Here is a 26,870-nt window from a genome sequence, read left to right as displayed (position 1 = left end):
TGCGCGCCACTCACTCTACAACGTTCTAAACGGTAAAACACAAACCCTGCACCCGCGCACCGCCACAACTAACACCACCATGTTGGCGGCTCTACGATCTCATTCACTCTCTCTCTCGTTTTCTTCTTCCTCGTCGCTCCTTCGACAATGGAAGCTAGGGTTTCCGGCCGCGTACTCTACGTTCGCGGGCAAAGGCCTCCTCCACCTCCAAGAGGTCGAGAAGGTTCTCAGCGACGTGAAGGCAGACGACGTGAAGGTCATACCGGCGGGTAAGCACTGCGAGTGGGCGGATTTCATGGTCCTCGCTACCGGAAGATCCATGTGGCACGTCAAGAACATCGCTCAAGCCCTAATTTACAAGGCAGGTCCGAATTTCTTTCTAATTTCAATTCCTAATTTGTGTTTGGTTGCCGAGAATCGAAGGGAAACGGAAAAGAGTGAAACGCTGAGTCTTATTGCCCACTGACTAGAAAAAAGAGTGAAATATTATCATCTGTTTGGTTGCCTAGAAAATTTGAGTTTGGGTTTTCCTAGTTGACAGGGAAAAGGGTAATATGCAATTCTTTTTGTTATTTAGATTGCTGCTTGATGTTAACTGGGCCTTATTGTCTTTTGTTTGTGTGTTTATATGAGCAGTCTAAGCAAAAGCAGCAAGGAGGTGAGCGGCTAGTGCTTCCCAGTGTCGAAGGGCAAGAGGGAGGAAAGTGGATTGTCATTGACTCTGGTATGTTCTGCTCTTTGTAGGATCTTCGTTTTTGGTTGTCGAAAAGTAGCTTTGATTACGTATTTACTCTTGTTATGGTATGTTTGGTTTTTTGCATAAACCCGCCACAATATTCCTGGAAAACTAAAAGCAATTTCCAGTAGCCATACGAGGGCTCAGAGTTTCCGTAGTGTGTATTTTGACTAAATTATTGAAGGATAATGCTAGAGAGACCAACTATCTCGATCAAATTCTGTAAACCATGTGACGTGGTTGTTGATGATTGTATTATTACTTAACTGCTGATTAACGTGCTTATTTCCCATTGGTGACACATCCCATGGAATTTTACAAAATGGTAGTAGAACGTATGAATCTTGTACTTCTGCATAATGTTTGCCATTACATGCCTCATTGATATTGTTAGTTCCTTTCTCTTTGGGTTTTAATACTTGGTTTCTTTATTTATTTAGGCAAAGTGATAATTCATGCTCTTGATGAGAACGCTAGAGCTTACTACAATTTGGAGGCTCTTTGGACCTCGAAGAAGTCGGAAAAAGAAACATTGGAGGTGAATTGCAGTACATACTTTGAATCATATTAGTTTGTTATGCCACCCAACCAAAGGGCACTACTAGAATATTATCAATGTTTTTGGGAGATCAGATCACCTAAGCACTTTTTCACTAGGTTTAAGCCGTCATTAATCTAACCAAATATCTCAGTAAGCTTTACATGTACAGAAGCCATTTAGTAACTTAAATTTATCTTAGAGCAAGTTTGACGGATGGAAAACTGATTTTGGTTAGTTGAAATTTGCATGATGGTTTTTAAACTAATTTTTGTGGTAATTCAGGTTATCAATTTTTCAGAAGGTCTTGTATCAAAAATGAAATGAAAAGAAAAGAAAAAGAAATTCTCGTGTCGTTCTAGTTATCAGTGTCCTGAAATCAGTTGACATAAATAGATTATTTCTACATATTTACAAGTCAATTAGTTTCTTAGGGTCTTTTGACGTTGCAAAACTAGAAGTAAAGATCTGATATGGCTGGCTGAAGCTAGTGCTCGTTGTGGACTTTAGAGGAATACTGTTGTCCAGCTATGTTAAAATTCTGCTAGTTTATTGATATTTTGTTTATGTGTTCTGTTAACATTACTGAATTGGTAACCTATGTCCTTACTCTCACGCAGATGCAAAGTTCTTGCTTGCATAATTTCTTGTTTTTTGATTTGTTTAGGATTTGGATAAGGCTTTTGTGAAGATTCGTCCGAAGAACAACTCCAAGAGGAAACCAACAATGAAACGGGCATAATCATCGATTTTCAGATGTATAAGAACCTTTGCCAATTTATCTTTAACATCGTCTAAATGTACATTCTGGTTGCTTATCTAGTTGAAATTTTCGTGGTGTTAGACTTAGACATTTACACTGAAGACATCTCTGACTTTTAATAGGGCATCGGTTGGGTTGGGGTTGAGCTTCAACCCGTGGCAGAAACCTGTTTTAGATCTTGTATCGAGTTTTAATACAAGCGATATTAAGAGGAGAGAATGTCCTTGGATTGCACTTGGATCTTTTTTTCATTGATAACAACCCCAAACGAAGTTTAACGTTCGAATATAACATCGACAGAAGTTCCTTAATGAAACTAGGTTGGACAGTGGCCGGTTCAGAAAAACAACTTGCATGACACAATTATATTATCACATAACATTTTGCTTCCATGAAATTAAGTCCCCCTGATTTAGGGCCGTTGATGGACTAAATCCGGTCTACGTCCTTCAAAGCAAAGATTATGACCCAGATGTCTGTCGTATACTACCAAAAGCCCACACGACATTTGGGCCCAACAAACAGTTGCCACAGCCTATTGGATTTTACTTATGTTACTCTTTTCTCCTTCCGTCAAGTGATTTCCTGCATGGAAAATACCGAATTTGGATCCTCTCCGAGGTAAACCCTCGGGATTAACTAACATGAGCTATTGAATTTCGATTAAACGGCTATAATTATTATAATTTTTAAAAAAATTCTCTATTTATGACCGTTGGATTAAAATCTAATGGCTTGTGTTAGTGGATCCCAAGGGTTTGCCTCGAAGAGGGTCCAAATTCGAAAATACCAACTTCTTCGCTTAATTATCCGCGTTCCATTTTCCGCGTTCAACCTCAATATTACCATCCTGCCCCTTCCCCTCATCATTGTCATCTATGGCTTCATGGTAATTAAATGCAAAAGCAGCCCCACTCGTCAATCTCAGCAGCCACTTCGTAAGAAACAACTCAAGCCTTGCTTCCATCGCCACTGCCGGAGTTCCCAAAGCATTTCAACGCAGAACACAACCTCACCAAAACGCCTTCGTTTTATAAAAGCCGATCGCCAATTCCTCGCATTTCGAGCTTCTCATTTCTCGCTTTGCATTTTCCAATTCTCCAGAGCTCCCATGGCTTCCATATCTGCATCAAACGTCGTCGCTTTAAAATCCGCCGTTAAATTCGGAGCTACCACAGATGGCAGGGCCTGCCAGTTCAAGCAATGGGCTCCGATTGGTGGAGCAACCGTATGGGGTCGGAGCATTGGGCTTCAGTACAGATCCAAGCGCTCCTCCACTTCCTCAGGTAATTCGAATTCCAATTAGTCATCGAAACGATTTGTTTAGTTGTCATTTAGGATGATTAGGGATTTAGAGAATGTAGAAATCAGAAAGTAGTTGGTAATGTTATGTAAGAATTTTGGAAATTGAAATGAAAACCATAATTTGATGGTGATGGTGATGGCACGTGACAGGTTACGTGAGGGCACAGGTGGCGACGCTGGAGCAAGCGACCACTGGGGAGGCCAAAAGTGTGGAGGGTCCGGTGGTGGTGGTGACCGGAGCTTCTAGAGGCATCGGCAGAGCTATTGCTCTGTCTTTGGGCAAAGCTGGTTGCAGGGTTAGGTTTTTGTGTAATGTTCTTTGTTTCTGTATTGTTGGTTTTGGTTGTTGATGGTGAATTGATGATTGTGTGCGGACAGGTCCTTGTTAACTACGCTAGATCGTCGAAGGAGGCGGAAGAGGTTTCCAAAGAGGTACAGTCAAATCATCTATGCAAATCATACGAATAAGTCTTGCTGACTTGAAATTCGGACTAAATTTGTGTGCTATGATTGTTGGGTTTATTTACTAGTGATAGAGCGATATTGAATGAGGGTTGTGTTCTTTCAGATTGAGGCGTTTGGTGGACAAGCTATTACTTTTGGAGGGGATGTTTCGAAAGAAGAAGATGTTGAGGCGATGCTCAAAACCGTACGCAAATGTTCCTTCTTATTTTAATTGGGTTGTTTTGGCATGATTATGCTAGTTTGGTGATGTGGTTAATAATTTTGCATCTGCAGGCGGTTGATGCTTGGGGAACTGTTGATGTACTGATAAACAATGCAGGTTATTGCAAATTTCACCTGCTTTTTGTCTAATGTCCAATTTCAAACATGATCGTCATTTATACCATGGTTTCAGGAATTACCAGGGATGGTCTGTTGATGAGAATGAAATTAAAACAATGGCAGGAGGTCATTGATCTAAATCTTACCGGTGTATATCTATGTACCCAGGTATGTGTTTCGAATTTTCGTTTTTCATGGAAATGCTACTTGACTTCAATGTCGAACTGAGGAACTTCACTTTTTCAGGCAGCAGCCAAAATCATGATGAAGAAGAAGAAGGTGAATACCATTCCTTTCAAAAGGAGTATCCCCGACCTTTTTGTCTAATGTCTTATCTCAGTCGAATAATGCTTCTTGCAGGGAAGGATTATCAATATTGCATCCGTTGTTGGTCTAGTTGGAAATGTTGGACAAGCCAACTACAGTGCTGCAAAAGCAGGAGTAATTGGCCTGACCAAGACTGTTGCTAAGGAGTATTCAAGCAGACACATTAATGTGAGTATTCCAAGATTCTTCTATTTGTTCCACTAATCAGACACATCCCGAGATGGTATTGTAAACACGAAAAATTCCTGAAACAAGAGACAAGAATACGTGTACAAAATATATTTTTTGTATTAGTGATTTTGGGGTTACAATCTCTTTGTAATTTGATCCTCTGATTCTATCTTCGTAAGGTGTAGGTTTGTGGATGAGCTGTTGATCCAAAAGGCCGTCGGGGCTTGATCTAGGGATGAACAGTTGATGAACGGATCTTCGAGGGCTTTTGGGCTTGATCTTGAAGACTGGGTGTATGGATTTCTTCAAGGGGGCCGTCGAGGCTTGATCTTGAGGGTTGATGGATGAGCGGATCTTCAAGGGCTTTTGGGCCTAATCTTGAAGACTGAGTGTATGGATTTCTTCAAGAGGCCGTCGAGGCTTGATCTTGAGGGTTGATGGATGAGCGGATCTTCAAGGGCTTTTGGGCCTAATCTTGAAGACTGATTGGATGTGTGGATTTGTTGAGGTTGTTGATCCAAAGGGCCGTTGGGGCTTGATCTTAGGACGAACGGATGATGAACACTTTCTTCAAGGGGCCGTCGGGGCTTGATCTTGAGTCGGCGGAAGTTCTTCAAGGGCCGTTGGGGCTTGACCTTGAAGGAGGGTTTGACGAAGAACGAAGAGTGTTTTCTTGATCCTTCGGGATTTTGCTTGAGAGCTTTAGAGTTTCAAGGCTTCAAGGTTTTGGTGTGATGTAAATTCCCTTCTTTCTTTCTTTTCTTCTTCCTTTCTTTTCTTCCTCCTCAAATGAATGCCTTGGCTTCCTATTTATAGAATTCCAAAACTTGATTTTTGGATTTAAATAATCAGATGAAATAAATCATTTCTGCCAGGTATTGACACGTGTCCTATTTGATGACTTTTCCAATTTATTTCGATTTTTCGTTGAGTCACACGCTACATGTAAAATTTATGTGACACGTGAGTGTTGAAATTTTAATTATTGGTCAACATTCATTTCACCGAAATTTTGATGTCTACAAATGCCCCCACTTCAAGGCGCGTCGTAGACATGTGCTTGTCACGTGTAGAAGATGCGTTTTGAAGTCCCTTAATGTAGATGTCAACCCAAGGGCCGTCGAGGCTTGATCTTGAATTGAGCTGGAAATTTCTTCAAGGGCCATCGAGGCTTGATCTTGAGTTCGACTGGAAGATTTTCTGGTTTCCTCCTATCGTTGATTTTCCACAAGCTTAATCTTGAACTGGGCTGGAAGATTCTTTTGGTCTCCTCCGAAGGTTTGAACTTACTCCTTTTATCTGGAGTTGAATTTGATTCAAGGGTGGTGAACACTTGATTTTGAATCGGACTTGTGATTTCTTCAAGGGCCATTGAGGCTTGATCTTGAGTTCGACTGGAAGATTTTCTGGTTTCCTCCCATCGTTGATTTTCCTTTGTGCTACTCTTGAACTGGGCAGCAGGATTTTTCTGGTCTCCCCCGCTCGTTGATTTTCCTTTGTGCTACTCTTGAACTGGGCAGCAGGATTCTTTTGGTCTCCCCCCGAAGGTCTACGAGCGGTTTCAGGATATGGCAGGCAAGTACGAGGTGGAGGTGCTGACCTGTTTCTTTGTTCAATCTTTCCAATTCGTATTGAATACGAATCGGAAAGATTGAAGTTTCCTTGTCCCTTCTCTGGCAGTGTATCAACCGTTGAAGATGACTACTCGAGAGCAATACTAGGTAAGCAATCAGGAATAGATTCCAGGTAGTCGGTTCCAGATCGGAAGACTGACTCCAAGTGCCGGCTGATTGCTTCTTTCACTTTGCCATGCGAGTAAGAACAAGGACAAAGGAAAAGACAGGGAAAAAGCATGATATGAGATACCTTTGCTTTCGAATAAGCAGCGAATGAATCAACACATATATTTGTTGTGCTTGTCTCCACATGCTTCGATGTATCATTTTCACTTGCCTTACTTGCTCCCCTTTGCAGAAGTGGTATTTCCTTATGCAGGTTTAGCATCTTCTCTTGTAGTATTTGTCCTCCGATGCAGGAGTTGAATGCAACCTTTGCATTTAAATGGTGCTTCACTTCTTGGTGGCAACTGGTTTGAGTGGAGGTTCCGACATATTGCTTTCTCTGTCCTTGTCTTGGCAGGTGAGAACAAGGGCAAAGGAAAAGATAGGGAAAAAGCATGATATGAGATACCTTTGCTTTCGCCCTTGATGATATGAGATACCTTTGCTTTTGAAGAAGCGGTGAATGAATCAGCACATGCTTCAATCTATCGTTTCCTCCTGGATCATCTGTACTCCAGGCATCTGGTATCTTCAAAGGTTGAATAGGTTTTCTCAAAGGAAGAAGAAGAATTGTGTATTTCGAAAGGTTTTGCTGGGAGTGCGCCCTCAGAGGTGAGGAAGAGTTGGGCATTTTCTTCAGGTCTGCCTTGCCATAAGAGACGAAAGTCGACACATATAGGGATTTCTTAATAGCAAGTGGTGGTACCGTTCTTTTACCCTTGTCGACAAACGTCTCTTCGATATCTGAACGACGCCTCTTCGATTTCTGAACGACGCCTCTTCGATTTCTGAACGAGCGCCACTTTTGACAAAGTTGCACGCGTTTTCTGAAAAGCAGAGAAAGCGTCGCCGAACTTTGCGCTTGTCGGCTAAAGACGTGTAGTTGCGATGATGGCCTCCACGTGTTCTCGACTTTGTCAGATATCTTTTGACAAAGTTGAACGCATTTTCTGAAAAGCCGCGAACGCGTCGCCGAACTTCACGCAGGAAAATCCGGATTTTTGAATCGGTGGTCGTGTCGCTTGGCTTTTTACAGAGGTATCGATCACTCCAACATACACACTCTGAAAATTGCCCATTCTTGAAAATCGTCTCCGGCCTTTTGAGAATTATCTTCATCCACCCATTCTCTCTGAACACCTTTGAAAAAATGACTAACTCATCGAACCTTTGCTTAGATTTGAGTCTCAGCAGCGATCCGGTTGCACCCGGTCAAGGTAATGTATGGCGCCCTTCTTTTTTATCTTCTAACGGTCCTCTTACAGGTGAAGACTCCGTGATGCAGGACGCCACAACAGCTACAATAGTAGCTAGGAACCTCCTCACTCCAAAAGATAGTAGGCTGCTGTCAGGACGGTCCGATGAGTTGGCCGTTCAAGAGTCCCTCGCTCTCAGCGTTCAGTGTGCAGGCTCTGTGTCCAACATGGGCCAACGCCTACTTGCTCGCTCCCGTCAGGTTGAATCGTTGATGGCAGAGGTGGAAAGTCTCAAGCAAGAGATCAAGCAGCTGAAGTATGAGAATAGAAGTTTGCACGTGCTTGCAAACAACTATTCGACGGGCATGAAGAGGAAGCTTGATGAGCTGCAAGAATCTGAAGGTCGGATTCAAAGTGATCGTCAAAGGTTTTCGTCTTTCCTCCAGAGGCACCTTTTTCCTGGGTCTTCCAGCGTTTGGCCAAGTATTGAGGCCTGGAATGCTCTAGCTTCAATGCCTCCCGCTCCGATGCCTTCTGCTCCGATGCCTTCCGCTTCTAGAGTTTTGCCAAGTAATGGGGCTTCACGTGAACATCCTTTGTGAAAGCTCCATCTTTTTTTTTTTTTTTTTTTTTTTTTTTTTTGACATTTATTTATTTATTTTGATGTGACTGTACTTGAAGTTTTGAAGTTTCAAGTTGCCTACGTACTCTTCCAAAGAAGAGATCAAGTCATAACGTAGTTCAAATGAGTGATGATTTTGATGATGATTTTGCCGTACACAGTTTATGCTCTTGCGGGCCAGGAGCGTGGTGCGTTTGCAGTTTCAGCTCGTGCAGGCAAGGAGCGTTTGTTGTCGCCTTTTATGCTCGTGCGGACAAGGAGCTTTGGTTGTCGCCTTTTAGGCTCGTGCGAACGAGGAGCGTTTTTTTTTGATGATTTTGTCAAACGATCTTAGAGAGGCATTCCTTGCAATCTTCATAGCAAGAAGTCTTGACTGAGTGATTGAAGAAGTCTTCTGGGAAGAAATCGCGCATCGTAATGGCAACGGACGTTCTTTGTGTCATAACTTCATCATCCTCAACACTTTCATGTAGCTTTGAAGGTTGACGGTAGCTGCTTTGCCCCCTTTCCGTTTGGTGAACTTGTGGAGGAAACCTATGTTTCTTGTGCATTTTCTTTGGAGTGACATAAGTCCATCCTTCAACTTCACTTGACTTGACTGACATGGTTTTGGAGCATGCCTCCAGCGGTTGAGGTGAAGATTTTGAGTTCAAAGAGCCAGAAGTGACGGAGGTATAGTTTGATTTCACCACATCATTAAGATCTAGCTCGATGATCCCTTTCTGAGCCAACTTCATGATGAGATCTTTTAGCACAAAGCAATTTTCCGTCGGATGACTAATGAAGCGGTGGAATTTGCAGTACCTTGGACTGTCAGTACGGTTCATCTCTTCCGGCCGTCTGCACTCAGGTAGGTCGATCACCTTTTTGTCAAGCAAGTCATCTAACATGGCAACCACGTCAGAGTCGGGGAATGGATAAGTCTTCTCCTCAAGCTCCTTCAAAGTGCGTCTACGTATCTCTTGATCACGAAAAGCTTCGGTTTGAATCGCTTTGCCTCGTGTATGGGTTTTGACTGGAGTTGTGTTGAGCGTCATTGCTTCCTTGGTGGGTTTCCACGCAGCCTTATCTACCTTTGGCCCCAAAACTTTGTCATTCTTGTAGTCGGCGATCTGTTCTTTCTTCCCATGACGGGTGATGCTTAACTCCATATCATGGGCGCGGGTGGCTAACTCCTCAAATGTTCGTGGTTTGATGCCTTGAAGGATGTAGTGTAGTCCCCACTGCATGCCTTGAACGCACATCTCAATGGCAGAGGTTTCAGAAAGCCGATCTTTACAATCCAGACTTAAAGAGCGCCATCTATTTATGTAGTTGATGATAGGTTCATCTCTCCACTGTTTCGTACTGGTCAGCTCTAGCATGCTTACAGTACGACGAGTGCTGTAGAAACGGTTGAGGAATTCCCTTTCTAGCTGGTCCCAACTGTTGATAGACTCAGGTTCGAGGTCAGTGTACCAGTCAAAAGCGTTACTTTTCAGCGAACGCACGAACTGTTTGACGAGGTAGTCTCCCTCTGTCCCAGCATTGTTGCAAGTTTCAATGAAATGGGCGACATGTTGCTTCGGGTTGCCTTTTCCATCGAACTGCATGAATTTTGGGGGCTGATAACCCCTTGGCATCTTCAAAGCATCAATCTTCTTGGAGTAAGGCTTTGAGTATAGTACGGAGTCATGCGAGCTTCCTTCGTACTGTGTCTTGATAGTGTTTGCGATCATCTCCTGTAGCTGCTGGATAGAGAGAGATCCCATGGATGCCGTTGCTTGGTCTAGCTTCGGCTTCTCTTCAACTTTCTCCGCTGGTGGCTCCTCTTCTTCGTCGTCTTCTTTCTTTAATAGGCCAATATTTGGGTCGACTTTCACGTCGGGCAGCGCATCTAGTTGGTTGACAAGTGCGGCAATCTGCAAGTCCTTCTCTTCCACAGTCTGTGTGAGCTTTGCGATTGCTTCATTCATCTGAGCTAGCTGCTCCTTGATTGAAGTTGCTCCAGTGGTCATGACTTGCATGGTTGTACTGCCGCTTGGATCGGGGTCGGAAAGTAGGGACTCTGAGTATTTCCTCGGGCTTTCGTCTTCTTTTCCTTCTTGAACCGTGATGTAGAAAACATCTTGGATCTCTTCTTCAGTGCCGTTCTCTTGGGTTTGTTGGCATGAAGATTTGCCAGTGTGGACGATGATGCGCCTCCTTACCTTCAGTGGTCCTTTTGTGTCGACCTCTAGGATTGCTTGGCGCTCCATCCTTGAAGGAATCAAGCTTCGAGCGTCGTCTTTTTCTCCTAACCCATCGAGCTTTTCTCCTTTTGGGGTTGTCTTCCTCTTTCCAAAAGGCTTACCATTATCTTTAAATCTTTCTGAAGCAGATCGTCGCAGAGGAGAGATAAATGTGTTGCTTTGTTTCTTAGGTTTTAACAACCTTTCAAAAACAGAGTTTTGGGATGTCGGCGCGTTAAGCCTCTTGAAGACAGAGGTTCGGTCTTGACCACCAATGCGATTAAGCACTGAAGTTCTGGAGCTTGAATGGCTCATCCTATTGAAGACCGACGTCCGAGGGGAGGGTTTAGGCTCTTCTTGGTCTTGTTCAATGCTCACGCTGATGTGTTGAGCGCTAGCTTTCTTCACTTTGCTTGAAATCTTCACGGGTGCATTTGGTGTGAAGCCAAGTCCAGCCTTGTTGTTGTCAACTCCATAATCATGCTCCTTCAACTTCTTTTGAGTCTCGGTGAGGTCGCGATCTTTGTCGTTGACGGTGTTTGAAACCTTCTTTCCAAGATTTGAAGAGGAAGCATAGTCATGCCTAGCCTTTGACATGAGTTCGTAGGCATTTGGGTTGAAGCCTTCTTCGGTCCTCTTAGTTGGAAGAGAGCTTGGTTTCACTTTGACGCCATGCTGTGCCTCCAGACGGTTGATGAGTCCGGCGGTTTGCAAGTTTTTCTCCTCTGCAGTCTTTATCAGCCTTGCAATTGTTTCCTTCATCTGAACCAGCTGTTTTTCAATGGAGGTAGCGCCGATAGTCATGACTTGTTCTTTGTTTGAAGCCATGGACTGTGCTTGAATATCTTGAACGGAGACAGAGATGAGAGGTAGAGATGGTCCCACTGGGCGTGCCAAATTTGTAAACACGAAAAATTCCTGAAACAAGAGACAAGAATACGTGTACAAAATATATTTTTTGTATTAGTGATTTTGGGGTTACAATCTCTTTGTAATTTGATTCTCTGATTCTATCTTCGTAAGGTGTAGGTTTGTGGATGAGCTGTTGATCCAAAAGGCCGTCGGGGCTTGATCTAGGGATGAACAGTTGATGAACGGATCTTCGAGGGCTTTTGGGCTTGATCTTGAAGACTGGGTGTATGGATTTCTTCAAGGGGGCCGTCGGGGCTTGATCTTGAGGGTTGATGGATGAGCGGATCTTCAAGGGCTTTTGGGCCTAATCTTGAAGACTGAGTGTATGAATTTCTTCAAGAGGCCGTCGGGGCTTGATCTTGAGGGTTGATGGATGAGCGGATCTTCAAGGGCTTTTGGGCCTAATCTTGAAGACTGATTGGATGTGTGGATTTGTTGAGGTTGTTGATCCAAAGGGCCGTTGGGGCTTGATCTTAGGACGAACGGATGATGAACACTTTCTTCAAGGGGCCGTCGGGGCTTGATCTTGAGTCGGCGGAAGTTCTTCAAGGGCCGTTGGGGCTTGACCTTGAAGGAGGGTTTGACGAAGAACGAAGAGTGTTTTCTTGATCCTTCGGGATTTTGCTTGAGAGCTTTAGAGTTTCAAGGCTTCAAGGTTTTGGTGTGATGTAAATTCCCTTCTTTCTTTCTTTTCTTCTTCCTTTCTTTTCTTCCTCCTCAAATGAATGCCTTGGCTTCCTATTTATAGAATTCCAAAACTTGATTTTTGGATTTAAATAATCAGATGAAATAAATCATTTCTGCCAGGTATTGACACGTGTCCTATTTGATGACTTTTCCAATTTATTTCGATTTTTCGTTGAGTCACACGCTACATGTAAAATTTATGTGACACGTGAGTGTTGAAATTTTAATTATTGGTCAACATTCATTTCACCGAAATTTTGATGTCTACAGGTATTAAATCCAGATGATGGATTGGGTCGTAAACAATGGATTTCCTTCAGGTTAATGCTGTTGCCCCGGGCTTTATCGCATCGGACATGACTGCAAAGCTAGGGGATGACATTGAGAAGAAAATTTTACAGACTATTCCATTAGGTGAGGCTGGGGAAACGCTAGTTATTCAAGTCAAGTATGTCTACAATAATAGCTTATAATAGTTTGCTAAATTTTTTTCGTACTGGCTGTGATTACAGGTAGGTATGGCCAACCCGAAGAAGTTGCTGGACTGGTGGAATTCTTGGCCCTTAGTCCTGCAGCCAGTTACATGACCGGACAGGTATAAAATACATATCAGTTTTTGGAATAATTGTTGAACTCTTTGGACTTGAATCTTTCTGATAGTTACTCAAATGTGACTTGTTATGGTCTGTGAAACGGGATGCAGTATGTTTCACCTATCTTGGACCTATGATAAATTTGACTTGGACTCAAGTTGAAGTTTCATAGACAGTTTAACTTTTAGTTTGAATGTGACGGAATCTAAATGTATTTGTTTTTTGGATAAGTTTAGCCTCGACAAAAGTTCTTTAGTTATCAAGTTACTGCGTTTCTCTTCAAGATGATTTATTGAAGAGATAAATGAAGGAGATTTTTGGATCATTGGAATGGAAGTGTATCACATTTTGGACAAGTGAACCAGATCACAGATCACAAGGGCAGTAGTGCCTATTGTGGTGACTATGTTGCAATTAAGGAGCTTTTCTGTGGAAGTTCATCGGTAGCCCAACACTGTTGTGTTAGAAACCTTTCTTGCAATTTATTTATCGATGCTTATTGTAATTAGTGAAGGTCGTGTCATTACCTTGACCTTCCTGGCCTTTATGCAATTATCATTTGACAACAATCTGCTTCTCTAATTTTGCACCAGTGACCATAACACGCCTTTCTTGCAGGTGCTCACCATTGATGGAGGGATGGTGATGTAGGTTTACTATACTGCCGGCCTCAGAGAAATGTATTAGAACCTTTGAGCTTCAGAGTTCCTACCATGAGATGGAATCAGCAGATTCTACCATGACAGTAAAAGTGTATGTGAAAGCTCATCAAATTACAGGTCTTTCGCTTTAAGTTAGTTCAACAACAAATTTTACTGCAAGTTTTGATAGAATTTCAATTTTAGCTTGTTAATGGCACTAAAAAGTGCTCTGTACGATGACATGTTTGTGGAATGTGTACCAACTTGTACACACTGAAAATCTCTAGTAAGTGGGGACACGTGATGACGCCTCTTTAGTTTGGGTGTAAGCTTAAACGAAGTTGGTCAAAAAGATCATTATTTCACGTTATACCAAGTTCGGAGATTAATACTCATATTTTTAGTTCAAAGATCAAAGCTTCAATTGAATTAAAAACCTAATTTTTTCGAATATCTAATTATTGGTCAAGTTTAAATTTGGCCAATTTAGTAAATAACTTTGCTCAATTCCGTCTAATTTCCGTGTAGCATGAACATGTTCACAAGTCTGAGTAAACTAATATCAATAACTGTTGGGAATTGTTATTAGCACAAGTGTATTTTTTTCTTCTTCTAATTATAGAAAATTTGAAGTGTTAAATGAGATTTTTGAAATGTTAATAATAATTTCTTAACTGTTAACGAGATATAGTACAAGAACCAATCTTGTGAGATTCAGAAAAAGGACGAAAATGAAAATTCAAGAGGTAAAACATAAGGACAAAAGTAATATTTAATCCACATGAAATGATGTTGAGTTGGACTCGAATCGTACAACTTTCTTTGGACCACTTAATTACGAGTTTGAATTGTACAATAGATACATCAGGAACATTTTCGGATCACCACTACAATACTAGAATATACTAATTGAAGTAAATTATGGACTATCTTAGTTTTGCGAATCACTTATACAAAACAAGTTTATCGTTGCTATAGCATCCGGATCAATAATATCTTGTCATATGTAAGGATTTTCTCCATATAGCAGGATATAATTAGACCGAGATAACACATGGTGGTGATTTTATCTCATACAAATTTCTCTTCCTTACAGTTAAGCAGTGTTTAAAATATCCACAAAACTGTTGACATTTCTGGCAAAAACTCGAAAATCAATGATTGATATGGAAATGAGGGGAAATGCAAACTTTATCTTCTATCGATGAGATATTGAAAATTAATGAATATTAACGATATTTACTGATTTACCATAGAAATTTTGCTAGAACATATTACAGATTTCGAATTTTTTAATTTGTTTTGAAATAAATTTTTCTCTAACTTCGACTAAATTTGAATGAGTTAATATGCCCATTGAAAACAATTGGTATTGAATATCCATTGATATTTACATAAATTTGTACATCCATATTTCCAATATTTTAAACACTGCTCTTAACCTAACAATGTTTTTTTTTTAATAAACGATATTATCTATAATACGGGCGATGGTGGACTTAGCCTCACAATAGGCTATCAATAATGCGGTTCAAATTTGCCTTCAACGATAATTAAAGCTAAGACATTTCACTTATAAGTAAAGAACAATATTACTAGACTGTAATAAGTGGTTGTTAAGCCAGCTATTGAATCAAAGGTTTATGTAGTTGTTGACCCTAAAAATTACAAAGCCTACGTGGCGCGCAGGCCGAATAACTAATGAGCTAACTACGTCCTTTGGTTGATGCGGGGCGTGCCAACTCGTCGGCCGAGCTCGGCCAATGAGTAAAATTTATTGATGTTGTGTTGAGCGCATTGCTAACTTCTTGATCTTGCCACTACGGTTGAGGAAGGAACACATCTCGGCCTTCGGATTCTCGAGCCTGAAGACAAGATTGCTAGTTCTGTGAAGTTCAATATCAAATTCGGCTTTCAATGTGTTGAATGTAGTAACTTGTAACACATCACTTCGCCGAGAAGACTAATGAGATGACCTCTGCCAATAAGGATTCAAAAACCCTTATCGACCGAGACTTGGATAAGTAACCAGTCGGCCTCGACGCAGTGCTATTTATCCAAACTGAAGGTGTGTTGGTGGAAAATGAAAAAAAAAATCTCAAGATGTTTGAGAGACTTGCGCAAGGCAGTTGTGTATTGATTTGAAGGTCCTCTTCTTGTTGCCATTGCCTTTGTATTTATAGCATTCATATCTTCTATTGGGCACAGCCAGATAATTTTGTAAAGTCCAACTACAACTCTAATTCGTGGAACTTAACTTGATCTGCATTAGAAACCAAGGCATATCCTTTAATTTGATCCGTAGGATTTTTCCTTTGACTTTTCAAACATAATAAAAGTTAGATTTATCACATCTCATAAGAAACCTAGCCCACCTAGGCTTTTATCATCAAAACTTTAAACCCATCAGACAATATCGATCACCATGCAAAAATGCCTAGTCTACCTAGGTTCCTTATCTCATCATTATCCAGGACCATGATTTTAAGATCATCAAATCCCAAATGTTGATCTCCACTCTAAGCTATTTCAATCTACACGTCTACTGCCAGACATCCAAATCAATTTGAATTGAATTGCTTGCTTTATTATCTGACGCGATGCATATCCCAATATTCCACCATCATTCAAATTAATTGGGATTTAGACAAATATTAGGTTTAAATAATTTAATATATTAGTAAGAGATAATATCATGATTAAAATCACAATATTATTTCTCAATAATAATTGAAAATTATTTCAACCATTTTGTCCTTCAATGGTCTAAAATTCTGCTCATTCAGCAGCCTCGATTACTCAGACCGATAGTGTAAAATCGGGTCCAAACAGTAGTACAACTCTATATACAAAGGAATAATTGTTTTAAGTTTTTGCTTGCAAGCATAAAAGATAAGAATATTACGTGTTATTATTAAACTTTGATTTGTTAACTTTCATGTTTCAACACCCATATTATTATTATTGTTATTATTACTTGAGAGACTCAACAACCGTACGACTTGTCATTACCAATAATTACCCGAAAAGAAGAAAGTGAACTACCGTGTTAAACACACAACAAACATGATTAGCTCAAACAACAAGGAATGAATAGTTGAGTTATAATTAAATTAGGATTTCGATTTTATCGAATTTGTTAAAAGATATTTGAATTTGAGTTAGGTTAAGAGTTCAACCTTCTTCTACGTACGTGAAAGAAATTTTAACAAACAACAAACGTTTGCGTTGATATATTACATTGTATTTGTGTGAGTGAAATATAAAATTGCATTTAATCACGATCAGTTGAGACTGAATATCGCTAAAACAAATTATATTATGGTTAGGATCGCTAAGGGTCCACCCACGAGGATTTCCTTCTACTTTTCATCCACCTCTCACTTAAAGCAATCTCGCTCATCTTCAAAAGCAGGTCACCTTCTATCCACTCAAGTCTCTCTCTGTCTCTCTGTCTCTCTGTATATGATTAACCGAAGCTAAAGACTCTTCCCCAACAGTTTTGGAGCCCAATAATTTCAAGTTTCGACCTTTTATTTCTGCTTCTCTCTCTTGCATTGTTCCTGCAACTGGGTTTTGATTTCCATGGAGACCCCAACACTCCCCACCCCAACACTCCCAACATTCTTCTCCATCTTTCTCCTCATCTACCTCTCTGCTTATTTCCTACTTTTCCGCAACTGGGGCCCAAAACACCGACCAGGAGCTTCAAGCTGCCTAATCTCTCTATCCCACGGCTCAGCAGCTGCTGCCATGGCCGCCCACGCGATCCTCCGCAGCCACAAAGCCACCACCTTCGCCTCCCCCAACACCGCCACCCAAAACACCGTGCTTGAGTTCAGCATCGCCTACTTCTCCCTCGACCTCCTCCACTACCTCATCTTCTTCCCCAACGACGTCCTCTTCATCCTCCACCACCTCGCCACCCTCTACGTCTTCACCACCTGCCGTTACGCCGTCCGCCACGGGGCCCACGCCATCCTCGTTCTCCTCTTCCTTGCTGAGATCACGAGCGGCTGCCAGAACGCCTGGACCCTTGCCGGCTTTCGGAGGTCCGGTTCGCCTGCCGCCGCCAAATTGTACGACTTTTTGTCCCCTAAATTCTATGCTTTTTACAGTGTGTTTAGAGGGATCTTGGGGCCGGTGTTCATGTACAAGATGGGGGCGTTCTATGTGAGTGGGGCGGCTGACCCCGTCATCCCCATATGGGCATGGGTTTCTTGGATGGTGGTGATTTCAACTGCCATTTGTCTTAGTATTTTGTGGGTTCTGAATCTTTGGATCGATTGGTACAAAAACAAAGTGCAGAAGAAAAAGAGGTAGAAAAATATCTATTTTTTTAATTTTTAATTTTTATTAATTGGCAGTAATTTGCTAATTGCATGTATAATACAAATATATAAGAGTTTAATATTTCCAATACAAATATTTAAGTTTCACATAAGTAATACGCCAAACAACTTTCCAAGCACTTGGAATGCGGTATCTCATTTCCTATAAGACAACGGATGATTAGCTTAGAATAACGTCAAAGGCAGCAACGCTGTTACATTAGACAGGTTGGTCTGCAATTATTGATTGTCGTTTGTGGAGAAGGATCCAAACTTCCCATCAGGGTCTCACATCGACTCTTAAAGTCTGTGTACATGAGTTCGATTCTTTTTTGGGGGGACCTATCACAATGAGTCCGACTAATATTTGCAAGAATTGCACCATAAATTTATCACCATCAGCCACTACAAAACATATAAATGATGTTGCAATCGACCCTAGCCTGTGGAGTTTCTTTGAAACTTACTGTGAATTGAATACATGTTACAACAAATTATAACTCAACTCCGATGTTTATATGCTTATAATCGAAGCACTCGTTGTGTCGGGCTTACCATAGTAGTCAAGCTCGACGAAAGTACCTCCCCCTTCTCCCTTGGCCAGTCTTCCCGGATTGACACAAATGCATTTTAACTGCTCTTTTTCTTCACCTCTTTCACCAATGGACAGTACCTGTACTCAAAAAGTACTTCTCTAGGTAAACATCTCAAAGTCGCAGAATGTCACACCCAATCTCTATTGGAGCGACGTGCACATTTCTGTACGATTTATTGGAATTGCTTTGACATTGAAATTGGAATAACCATTTACCTTCACAAAATACTTCACGTCAGAGGGTAGGATGAGAATATTTGGGATCAATGAGATGTTTAGAGCTTGAGGAACAAGTGAAAAATCCAGTGGAATGTCTTCTGCAGGTGGATACAGAGGATAAAAGCTGTCCGAAAAATTGCAAAATATGTTTAGAATTTTAGATTGCAGAGCTCTTCTAACCATATAGACCATAACAACTTCTAAGAAATTAGAGCGTGCCTGCGTTGGCTAATTATATGGTTTGCAAGTCTACTCAAGCGGTCACTGGGTTTTCCATCCTTCGGAACGCGCGAGATCTCCTCTGCACTAAGGTGTTTGAGAACATCCACAGAGCAGCAACCTATCTTGACCTGAAACCAGAATGTGGTAGATAAAATGTTGTCTACATCTTATCATTTGGATTCTTATCAAGCCAACTAGAGCAAGGAATGAAAGATTTGTAACGTAGATACATAATATAAAAATGGTCATGGATAGAGCTCAATCAAGTTAACACTTCATCTGTTTTGCCAATTCATCCTTGTTGGCCAAGCGTGTCTACGAAATTAGAATCCAAGCCTTTAGATAATAATACAATTCTGGACTACCAAACTGATAATTCTAGTATCAACAATCATTTGAGCAAAGTTACAGAGGTGGTCAGAATTTCAGGGCAAACGCTTGGTTACCTGATCTGCCTCGAAAATCCCTGGATTCGTGAGACTTTTTATCTGATTAAGAGTGGTAAAATCACTTTACTAAGCATAACTGCAGAAATATTTAGGAACTTTGAATGACAAAAGCTCGAAATCTACAAACATGTACCTGATGCTTGAGATCAGGTGGGTGAATATCAAAGGCAGGCTGCACAACAAAGAAATGGTATCTCGAGATCACATTCTCTTATCATCTAAATGAATCGGAAGCAAATTGTGCCGTATATACTACATTGACTTGATTCAAAAGTAACATTACCTGAGGGAATACAAAATCATGGTTAGCATCCCGTATAGATGGTACAAGAACAATGCGCGCATGCGAACCTATGCATTCGACATGATCTTGCAACTGAAAGAATGATAAAAGGAAAAAAGGCATGAAAACCAACAGATGTGGATAGTTCTTCGGGATAACTACTACACAATGTTCTGAGTAGATACCCTTCTAAGAATTTCAGTTTGGAATATTTCATCAAAGCTCCTGTCGACGGTTCCTTTCTTAATTTCTGTATGTTCAGAATCAATAAATGGTCCTAGCTGCGGGAAAAAAAAAAAAAAAAAAAAAAATCTGTTTGTAAACAACATGAATGGTTCAAGCAGTAAAATCTTGTTAAAGAAAAATCCAGTTCAAGAAAAGTAGGTAGTCACCAATATAAGCAACTGAGGCAGCTTTTTGCTTGCATATGCTAGAAGCTCTCTCAGAGGCTCAAACAATAAGTTGTCTGTTGTGGTAAAAGGGCCTGATGCGATGATCTGTTTAAATACAGAAATTAAATGTTACCAACACTGATAAAGAATTTTGCACAGAATTATGGAAAGTTCAATCTTTTCACATCAATGATTAATAAGCCAATAATTTCCAGAGTTGCGTCTCATTGAGTAACATAGACTAAAACTTGCATACCACTGATAGCTCTGGTTGTTTACTGGAAAGTTCAGTTGGCAAAATCTCCTGATCCAAAGCCTGCTTTTTAGCAGGAGGCGAGTTTGCATCAGCAGCAACAGGTAGAGGGACTGAATCTACCAGTTTTGAAGCAATGAAGCAGTGTCCACTAGGATTGGTCCCTTCGACACCGATTATCTGCAGGAATGCAATCCTTCCATGTTAGATTTAGACTACACTACAGTACTTCAAAATTTAAAAATCTGAACATGGTTCTATGTCTTTCATGTTCCAATTTCCATACCTGGCCTGGAAAGATTGAAAATTGGCTCAAATTTTGTAATTCCATACGAACACATTGACCTCCAGAATGCTCTGCGCTGCCAAAGATTGAAAAGGAAAGATAAAAAGTTTATCTAAAGAAAAAGAAAATACGGATTACCAGAAGTCTTTCAGCTGTATGAAGTAAAACATAGGTAGTTGTGCTTCACATTTAACAAGTTCCCTCCAAGAAAGTGTTACCTGAGGGAAGGCTAAGATCCTCAGATACTATTGTTTAATAGCTAAACTTATTTAAGGAATGCTTTCCTTGTAGGGATGTTAGTAGTGTTTCACATGAATAGTATAAAGGAGAGTGCAAGACTTTCTACCTGCTCTGCAACAAGGTGGATTTGTCGTTCAAATGGCCCTCTCTGTCACAACAGACCATACCAGCAGTAAATATAGTTTTCTGAAACAAAACAAGTTTACATCATAAACAGCCTCAAGATGACTCGGAGAAGATTGAGTTGCCAAAACATCTTCCCACCCTCAGGGGAGGGGGAGGTACCATACCTGAGACGAAACTGTAGGGTCCAGCGGTTCCTCATACAGCCCAGATGAAACTAATGCAGTCGCATACTTTCTAATTCGGTTTTCAAGTGCGTTAAACTAAAACAGAAAAGTCTTATGTTAGTGGACAATATATATGTGTGAGTGGAGATTAAGATCACCATACTATAATAAGTTTCACTTACCCTATCTTCAATCCTATCATACATAAACCTACAACCTATTTCGGGTCCTGAACCATGGACTACTAAAGAACACCGCTTTCCAGGCTTAACCTTCCTGATAATTTCATCATCCTCATCATTCTCATTATCATGTTCCTTCTCCCCGTTCTCTATAGTTGGCTTATTATCAATGCTGAATTTCACAACAAACTTGTCTGTTCGTTGCCCAAAAGGAGTTACAAGTCTTGATGGTTTTCCAGAAGAAGGAATGTTCCCAATTGTTTGTGGCGTTGAGTCAGATGGCTCTGAGTAACGGTTCTGGGATTTGGATGGTGGAGTGCTAGGAACCTCTTCCTTTATATCTACATCCTCATCATTCAGAATCCTGCACACAGTTTCTCGTCAGATGCTGAACCTCAGAAACTAGAATCACACTAATCCCATATCCAAAAAAATTCATGCCACCAAAAACAAATTACAGATATATAAAAAGGGAAAGTGAAAAAAGTGTGTGTGTGTGTGTGTGTGTATAGATATATATTGTGCTCACATATCCACATCTCTGCTTGAGTAGATATGCAGATTGGGCTCCTGTTCTTCAATGGCTACTTTCTTCTGCTCTTGCAAATACCCTAAAAACCCATCCATTTCCGCATCACATACCACCGTTCCATTCATTTGCCTGCCCAAAATAACATTTTATCCGATTATATTTGGCAACACATACAACTTATTCATCAAAAAAAAAATTACTAACACAAATCTATGTACAAAATTAATCCCTTTATCCGGCGACCATAACAAAAATATATTATTAAAAAAAAAGCTATTTAAAGCTAAAAGCTATCCTCAGATACAAAATTGAATCATTCCAAACGTTGTAGTAAAAATCGTAAATTGGGGAAAATTGGGAGAGAAATGAACCTGTTTAGGTAGTAAATTTCCCAGCTCGTAACGAGATCAGAAGGCGAAAGATTGAAATTTATGCAGAATGTAGCACCTAATCAACAATTGAGGAATCAATATACACTCTTCTGTAAAATTAGGGATTGAATTCAATTGGGAACAAAAAAAAGCGAAAGATCTTACATTTTTTGAGGATTTCCTTCTCGTCGTCGAAAGTGAAGCCGCTCCGGTGGAACTCATCTTTGATTTGGTCTTCCATGTGGCGCGTTCTGGTTCTGTCTCTCTCTCTCTCTCTCTTTCTCTCTCTCTAGGGTTTCAGAAGCTGCCACTTTGAGAGTTGCAGAGAAATGGCGGGACGATTAAGATTTTTGGTGGGTAAACTGCTAACTAATTTACTATAATACCACTTTGTGGATTCTAACGCGTCAAGACTGCAAACGACCTGTCGTATGTGTCTTAGACGAATTTCTTCTTCCTTGCAATTCGGGGAAAAAAGCCCAAAAAATAACTGTACGCATTGGCAATACTAAGCCCAACTATATTGACCCAAAAAAAGGCCAACTAGTTGAATAAACACTGAACTCTTTATAGAATAACGCTACATTTGCTATCTATTTGTACCATCATTTAAATTATCTCTCCAATAGAGGTGGGACCCACCAACACATATGGATCCCATCTTTATTGGAGAGTTGATACAAATAGATGGTAATAATACATTCATCTTCTATAATACATGTGTTAATTACAAAGATGATTCCGCATTAATCGTCTTTAATTTAATAGTATATAAGAGAGGAATAAATCGTTTTCTTTCTGTTTATAGTTGTTTCCTCAATCATCTCTATTTGCTGAAGAATATTTTTATTTTTTCAATTCAAATCAACCAAATTTATTTAAAAAGATAATCATGAATTTGAAATAAAAACCGCACAAACAACTAAAAACCTTACATCGCTAATATAATATGATTATACAAATAAATGGTAAGTGCAACATTACTCATTATAGAAATATAATTTTCCACCGTGATTAGTGTAGGATTCCTACCTAAATAGGGATTTATGTAGCCCTGTATATTGTAATAGTTGACCCAAATTAATACAAGAGTCATATTTCTACACATAACTTCTCCTGCTGCATATTCATTATTCTGCAATGCTAGCAGATCAAGTAATCTAATCCCTTTTCTTTTATCATTAGCATTGTGTTTACATAAATGACAAACGAATTAAACAATACTGTTGGACATGATTAATGTGCAAGAACTCTAATCAAAGAGGAGGTCGCTTTTGTCTCAAATCCCATCGTGGCCGTCGGAGGGTACCAGAAGTCAATTAATCTAGAAACGCCGAAGGGTTTGCCTTGATGGTCAAGCAACAACGATCATATCTGTCTAGGTTTGAGCTTTAAATATGAGGAGAGATGGATGTTTGTTGCATGTAAAACTGGCAATTTAAGAGAAGAATGTGTAGGTTTTCGATTGCAAGATGATACTCCGTAGGGCACCGATGGGTGCTAGAATCATCAAGGTAACTCCCAGTATAATGCAGGTCTGAAATGAATGAAGTGAGCGTTATGAATGAGCCTGAAGAACAAGTTATCGAAGCAAAAAAGCGCAACGTACCCAATTTATGCACCAAGATAGACTGAAACGTCTCGGTTTGTAGATGGCGAGCCACATGATGCAGGGAAGCTGCAAATTAAGAACAGCATCGGAAAGTTAAGCTCTATTTGACATGTTATCAAAGGGTTGGTGCAAATTCACAAACTTGAGAAAGAATAAAGGGTATTTGTGTGTGTGTGTTTATGTAGGGCAAATGAGAGCAACGAATCCTTTAATTTTCTTACGAAGTATGTGGTTGGGGCGAAAGCAAATCCTCCAAAGAATCCGAGAAGGCCACCAAAGAAAGGGATGGCCATACCAATGACCATGGTAATTGCTGCCACATTAAGAACATATTATATGGCATGTACTGATAGATTAGCATCCAAATCAGGAAAACACTCTGCAGTAGTGATGAGAATTGTAAGCTAACTCAATTCACGTACCAACATATATCGTGCGAGTAATAAAGCGAAGGGTGAAAGAAGGTGGGAAGTTCATTTTCTTGACCAGAAAAGTTTCAACCATGTCAAAAACTCCCATTGCAAAAACTTGGTAGCTTCCAATGACATGGATCACAACAAACATGTTAGCTGCTGCAATTAGCCAGACAGGTTTTTCGAGTGAGATGAGGATGTTGTCTTCAACAGAGTTTCCGTAAATATAGTAGCCAACAAAACAAACAGGGAAGTAGCACAAAGCCACCACAATGTATGCCACAATAACTCCTTTCCACATTGGTCCCTTGGAAGGCTTCTCGGGTGTGGAAGGAATCGTTGCTTGGATCTCCAAAACGACATTGTGGCCAGCGTAGGCAAATGCTATGTCTCCCAACCCACTAAAGAAGTTGAAGACAGCTCCGACATTGGATTTAGCTTTGTAGCTGTAGTCCACGTTCGGTACCTTCCCCTTGTGAATAGCAGCTCCCCACGCAATCGTTGAGTAACTGCACATGATCACAAATTAACAAGATCCAACCCAAGAATGGTAAGAAATCGGATCACAAAAAAAAGTTTCCCTAAACATTAGTCACAGCCAAATGATCGTATGCATTAGCGTTTGAATTAATCTACATACATACGAACAGGCAAAACACTGTCCACATCATTTTGGATCTAAACTTTTGGGAATTTGGTTTGTAATTGGTCTTGATAGCATTACTTGGGAATCAAGAAATTTCTAGAATTTACGATACTAACTGAATGATTTAATTAATTACCTCAAGGACATGACTGCGGCAGCAAGCGAGATACCAGAGACGGAGTTTAAGTTGGGGAGATGGGAGAGAACAAAGTGGGCAGAAGCAAAAATCAAAATCCATAAGGTGAGTTTGATGTCTTTGCAGCTAGGGCAAATCACATCATGGACCTTCTTCAATGATTTTCCTCCTGTGACCATATAGACAATATTGACACCAACTTCCACAATTAGCTGTTGGGGCACAACGACCCAGAGCCCCAGCTTTTCCCCAAAGGCATGCTGTCCCAGCTCGTGGTACCGATCGAACCGCTTCCCCGGCACCATTTCATGCATCTCAACCATTTGCCATAGTGTGTATAGGGTGATGATCCATGACAGAAGCATGACAGCAATACCAGGACCCCTGTTTAATTTTGTTAGGAATCAACATTCGGTTTCAAATTTGCAGATAGAGATCATACACAAAAAAATTGTAACTTTGTAACGTTCAATCTGGAATGCAGATGGCTAAACGAGGAGTGCCAAAATCGCTAACCTATTATAATGGGTTTTAATTCCGAGATTTCTACTCAAATTATAGGAATGAAAGTCATGAAACAAAACAAAGGGTAGGGTAGTAATGTTCACACTCCCGTTTTCTCCTTTTGCACTCATTTCCTTGTTTCTGCCCCTTAATTTTCCTCTAATTTATTCGGTTTGAAGGTTAGATGAAAATAAAGGACGAGTGCAAGGGGAGGAAAAGAGGAGTGCAAAAATAACTTCCCATGAAACGATAAACATATACATACCATCCAAGCTCAGCCATGGCATAGGGAAGGCTGAGGACACCAGCCCCAACCATGGCAGTGACATTGTGGAAAGCTGAGTACCACCATTTGGCATTCCTAGCAGAAGTGACCGGAAGCCAATCGTCAATCTGCTTCTGCTTCTGCCTCGCCTCTTCAGCTTCCTTCAATGATTGTGTCATTCTCTCTCTCTCTCTCTCTCTCTCTCTCTCTCTCTCTCTCGAAACTCAACAATGGCAGAAAAAAGGGACGACGACGATAGTATAACTTACACAAAGCCAAGACCTTTGTTTATATACTGGTCAGGAGAAATGCAAGACTGCCAAAGATAGCAAAAGCGTTGGCCAAGTTAGGAAAAGGAAAGCCGCCCGCTTAGGTGGGGAGTCTTTGCGCTGTATGACAGTTTGGAGAATTACCACCAAGCCCCTATTTTCTCACTCTTGATAACTTGGTTTATCTGTAACCTCCAGAGGGTCCAACTGTAAAATTACCTGTAAAAACCACCCCAAGTCCCTCCCCAGTCCAACGGTCTCCAAAGTCCTAGGGGGATTTGACCTCTGACGCCCTTCAAACATGGTTCAACGGGGACTCACGTCCTTCTCTTTAAGACAGGCTCCCACATTTCTCTCTTTAGGGCTTCCCCCATCCACAAGCTTATCAGTTTCATTGTTTGGTTATCTTTTCTCTTTTTATTTATTTATTGTTATCATGATATTTTTTTTTCGGGTAGGTTGAATCAACGATCTATCAGAATATGAAGCAATAACTTATCGTAATTTTAACCCCTCTTTCGTTTATATTTGGGAGTTAGGACATAACTTCTGTCCACGTGTCGTGTCGAGAGCGGACGTTGAGGTCCACATTGACATTGCATCCTCTCCTACTTGTAATTTAGAAATTTGGGTAACTGAAAAATGGATAAATGAGAAGGAAATTGAATACTGCACGAAATTTCTTCTGGCAGAATATGTTATAAGAGGATAAAACGAGTCGGCCATCTCAAATGGCACATGACTTGCTTGTTGCCATTTCTTGTCAAAACTTTCCCTACCAAGCTTTTTACGTGCATGATTTTCCTGATTGTTGGGACGGCAATACCACGCATTTCTGCGAAAAGGGCAGGTCTGCATTGTGGCCGGTGTATCGAGTACAGATCATGTCCCGGCAAACTAAGAAATAAACTTTGTGGACGGAAAAAATTCGGCAATATAAATGACTACGTAAAGATGACAAACATTTATCATGACATGCTTTCGTGTTTATGATAATCTGAGTTTTAAGTTGCAGAGAGCAGATCAGTTAGGTTATCTGATATCAAAGCTTTACAGAGGTATGAATGACAAAGAAACGAATTCATAGCACCAGCAAATATATTCACGTCTCT

General features: G+C 40.6%; 5 protein-coding genes across 5 annotated transcripts; 3 read left to right on the top strand and 2 right to left on the bottom strand.

Moving 5' to 3' along the window:
- LOC137732168 (protein Iojap-related, mitochondrial-like) lies at positions 1-2,272 on the top strand. The gene is made up of 4 exons (XM_068471467.1): positions 1-361; positions 637-724; positions 1,177-1,274; positions 1,942-2,272. Exons 1-4 carry the CDS (start codon positions 80-82, stop codon positions 2,014-2,016), a joined length of 543 nt encoding a protein of 180 aa, XP_068327568.1. The 5' UTR covers positions 1-79; the 3' UTR covers positions 2,017-2,272.
- Positions 2,273-2,942: 670 nt separating this feature from the next.
- Positions 2,943-13,663, top strand: LOC137731821 (3-oxoacyl-[acyl-carrier-protein] reductase 4-like). Its single transcript, XM_068471054.1, has 11 exons — positions 2,943-3,323; positions 3,493-3,638; positions 3,721-3,774; positions 3,911-3,991; positions 4,081-4,126; positions 4,202-4,296; positions 4,375-4,407; positions 4,489-4,623; positions 12,355-12,448; positions 12,547-12,629; positions 13,246-13,663. The coding sequence occupies exons 1-11, from the start codon at positions 3,149-3,151 to the stop codon at positions 13,276-13,278; spliced, it is 975 nt and encodes a 324-aa protein (XP_068327155.1). The 5' UTR covers positions 2,943-3,148; the 3' UTR covers positions 13,279-13,663.
- A 2,905-nt stretch (positions 13,664-16,568) lies between these two features.
- LOC137732050 (TLC domain-containing protein At5g14285-like) lies at positions 16,569-17,591 on the top strand. Its single transcript, XM_068471345.1, has one exon. It carries the CDS (start codon positions 16,854-16,856, stop codon positions 17,589-17,591), a length of 738 nt encoding a protein of 245 aa, XP_068327446.1. The 5' UTR covers positions 16,569-16,853.
- Positions 17,592-18,109: 518 nt separating this feature from the next.
- On the bottom strand, positions 18,110-22,251 carry LOC137732049 (uncharacterized). Its single transcript, XM_068471344.1, has 16 exons — positions 22,079-22,251; positions 21,914-21,989; positions 21,540-21,671; positions 21,011-21,374; positions 20,829-20,924; positions 20,645-20,724; positions 20,299-20,374; positions 20,016-20,192; positions 19,760-19,864; positions 19,553-19,648; positions 19,368-19,460; positions 19,218-19,256; positions 19,082-19,123; positions 18,633-18,763; positions 18,411-18,537; positions 18,110-18,272 (listed from the first exon to the last, which is right to left on the bottom strand). Exons 1-16 carry the CDS (start codon positions 22,152-22,154, stop codon positions 18,114-18,116), a joined length of 1,869 nt encoding a protein of 622 aa, XP_068327445.1. The 5' UTR covers positions 22,155-22,251; the 3' UTR covers positions 18,110-18,113.
- Positions 22,252-22,853: 602 nt separating this feature from the next.
- LOC137731722 (lysine histidine transporter 2-like) lies at positions 22,854-26,819 on the bottom strand. The gene is made up of 6 exons (XM_068470913.1): positions 25,490-26,819; positions 24,721-25,104; positions 23,948-24,447; positions 23,747-23,838; positions 23,523-23,591; positions 22,854-23,450 (listed from the first exon to the last, which is right to left on the bottom strand). Exons 1-6 carry the CDS (start codon positions 25,666-25,668, stop codon positions 23,352-23,354), a joined length of 1,323 nt encoding a protein of 440 aa, XP_068327014.1. The 5' UTR covers positions 25,669-26,819; the 3' UTR covers positions 22,854-23,351.
- Positions 26,820-26,870: the final 51 nt, after the last annotated feature.

The sequence above is a fragment of the Pyrus communis genome, chromosome 4 (assembly GCF_963583255.1).
Source record: "Pyrus communis chromosome 4, drPyrComm1.1, whole genome shotgun sequence".
Classification (NCBI taxonomy): Eukaryota; Viridiplantae; Streptophyta; class Magnoliopsida; order Rosales; family Rosaceae; genus Pyrus; species Pyrus communis.
This window is presented reverse-complemented; position numbering and strand designations above follow the sequence as displayed.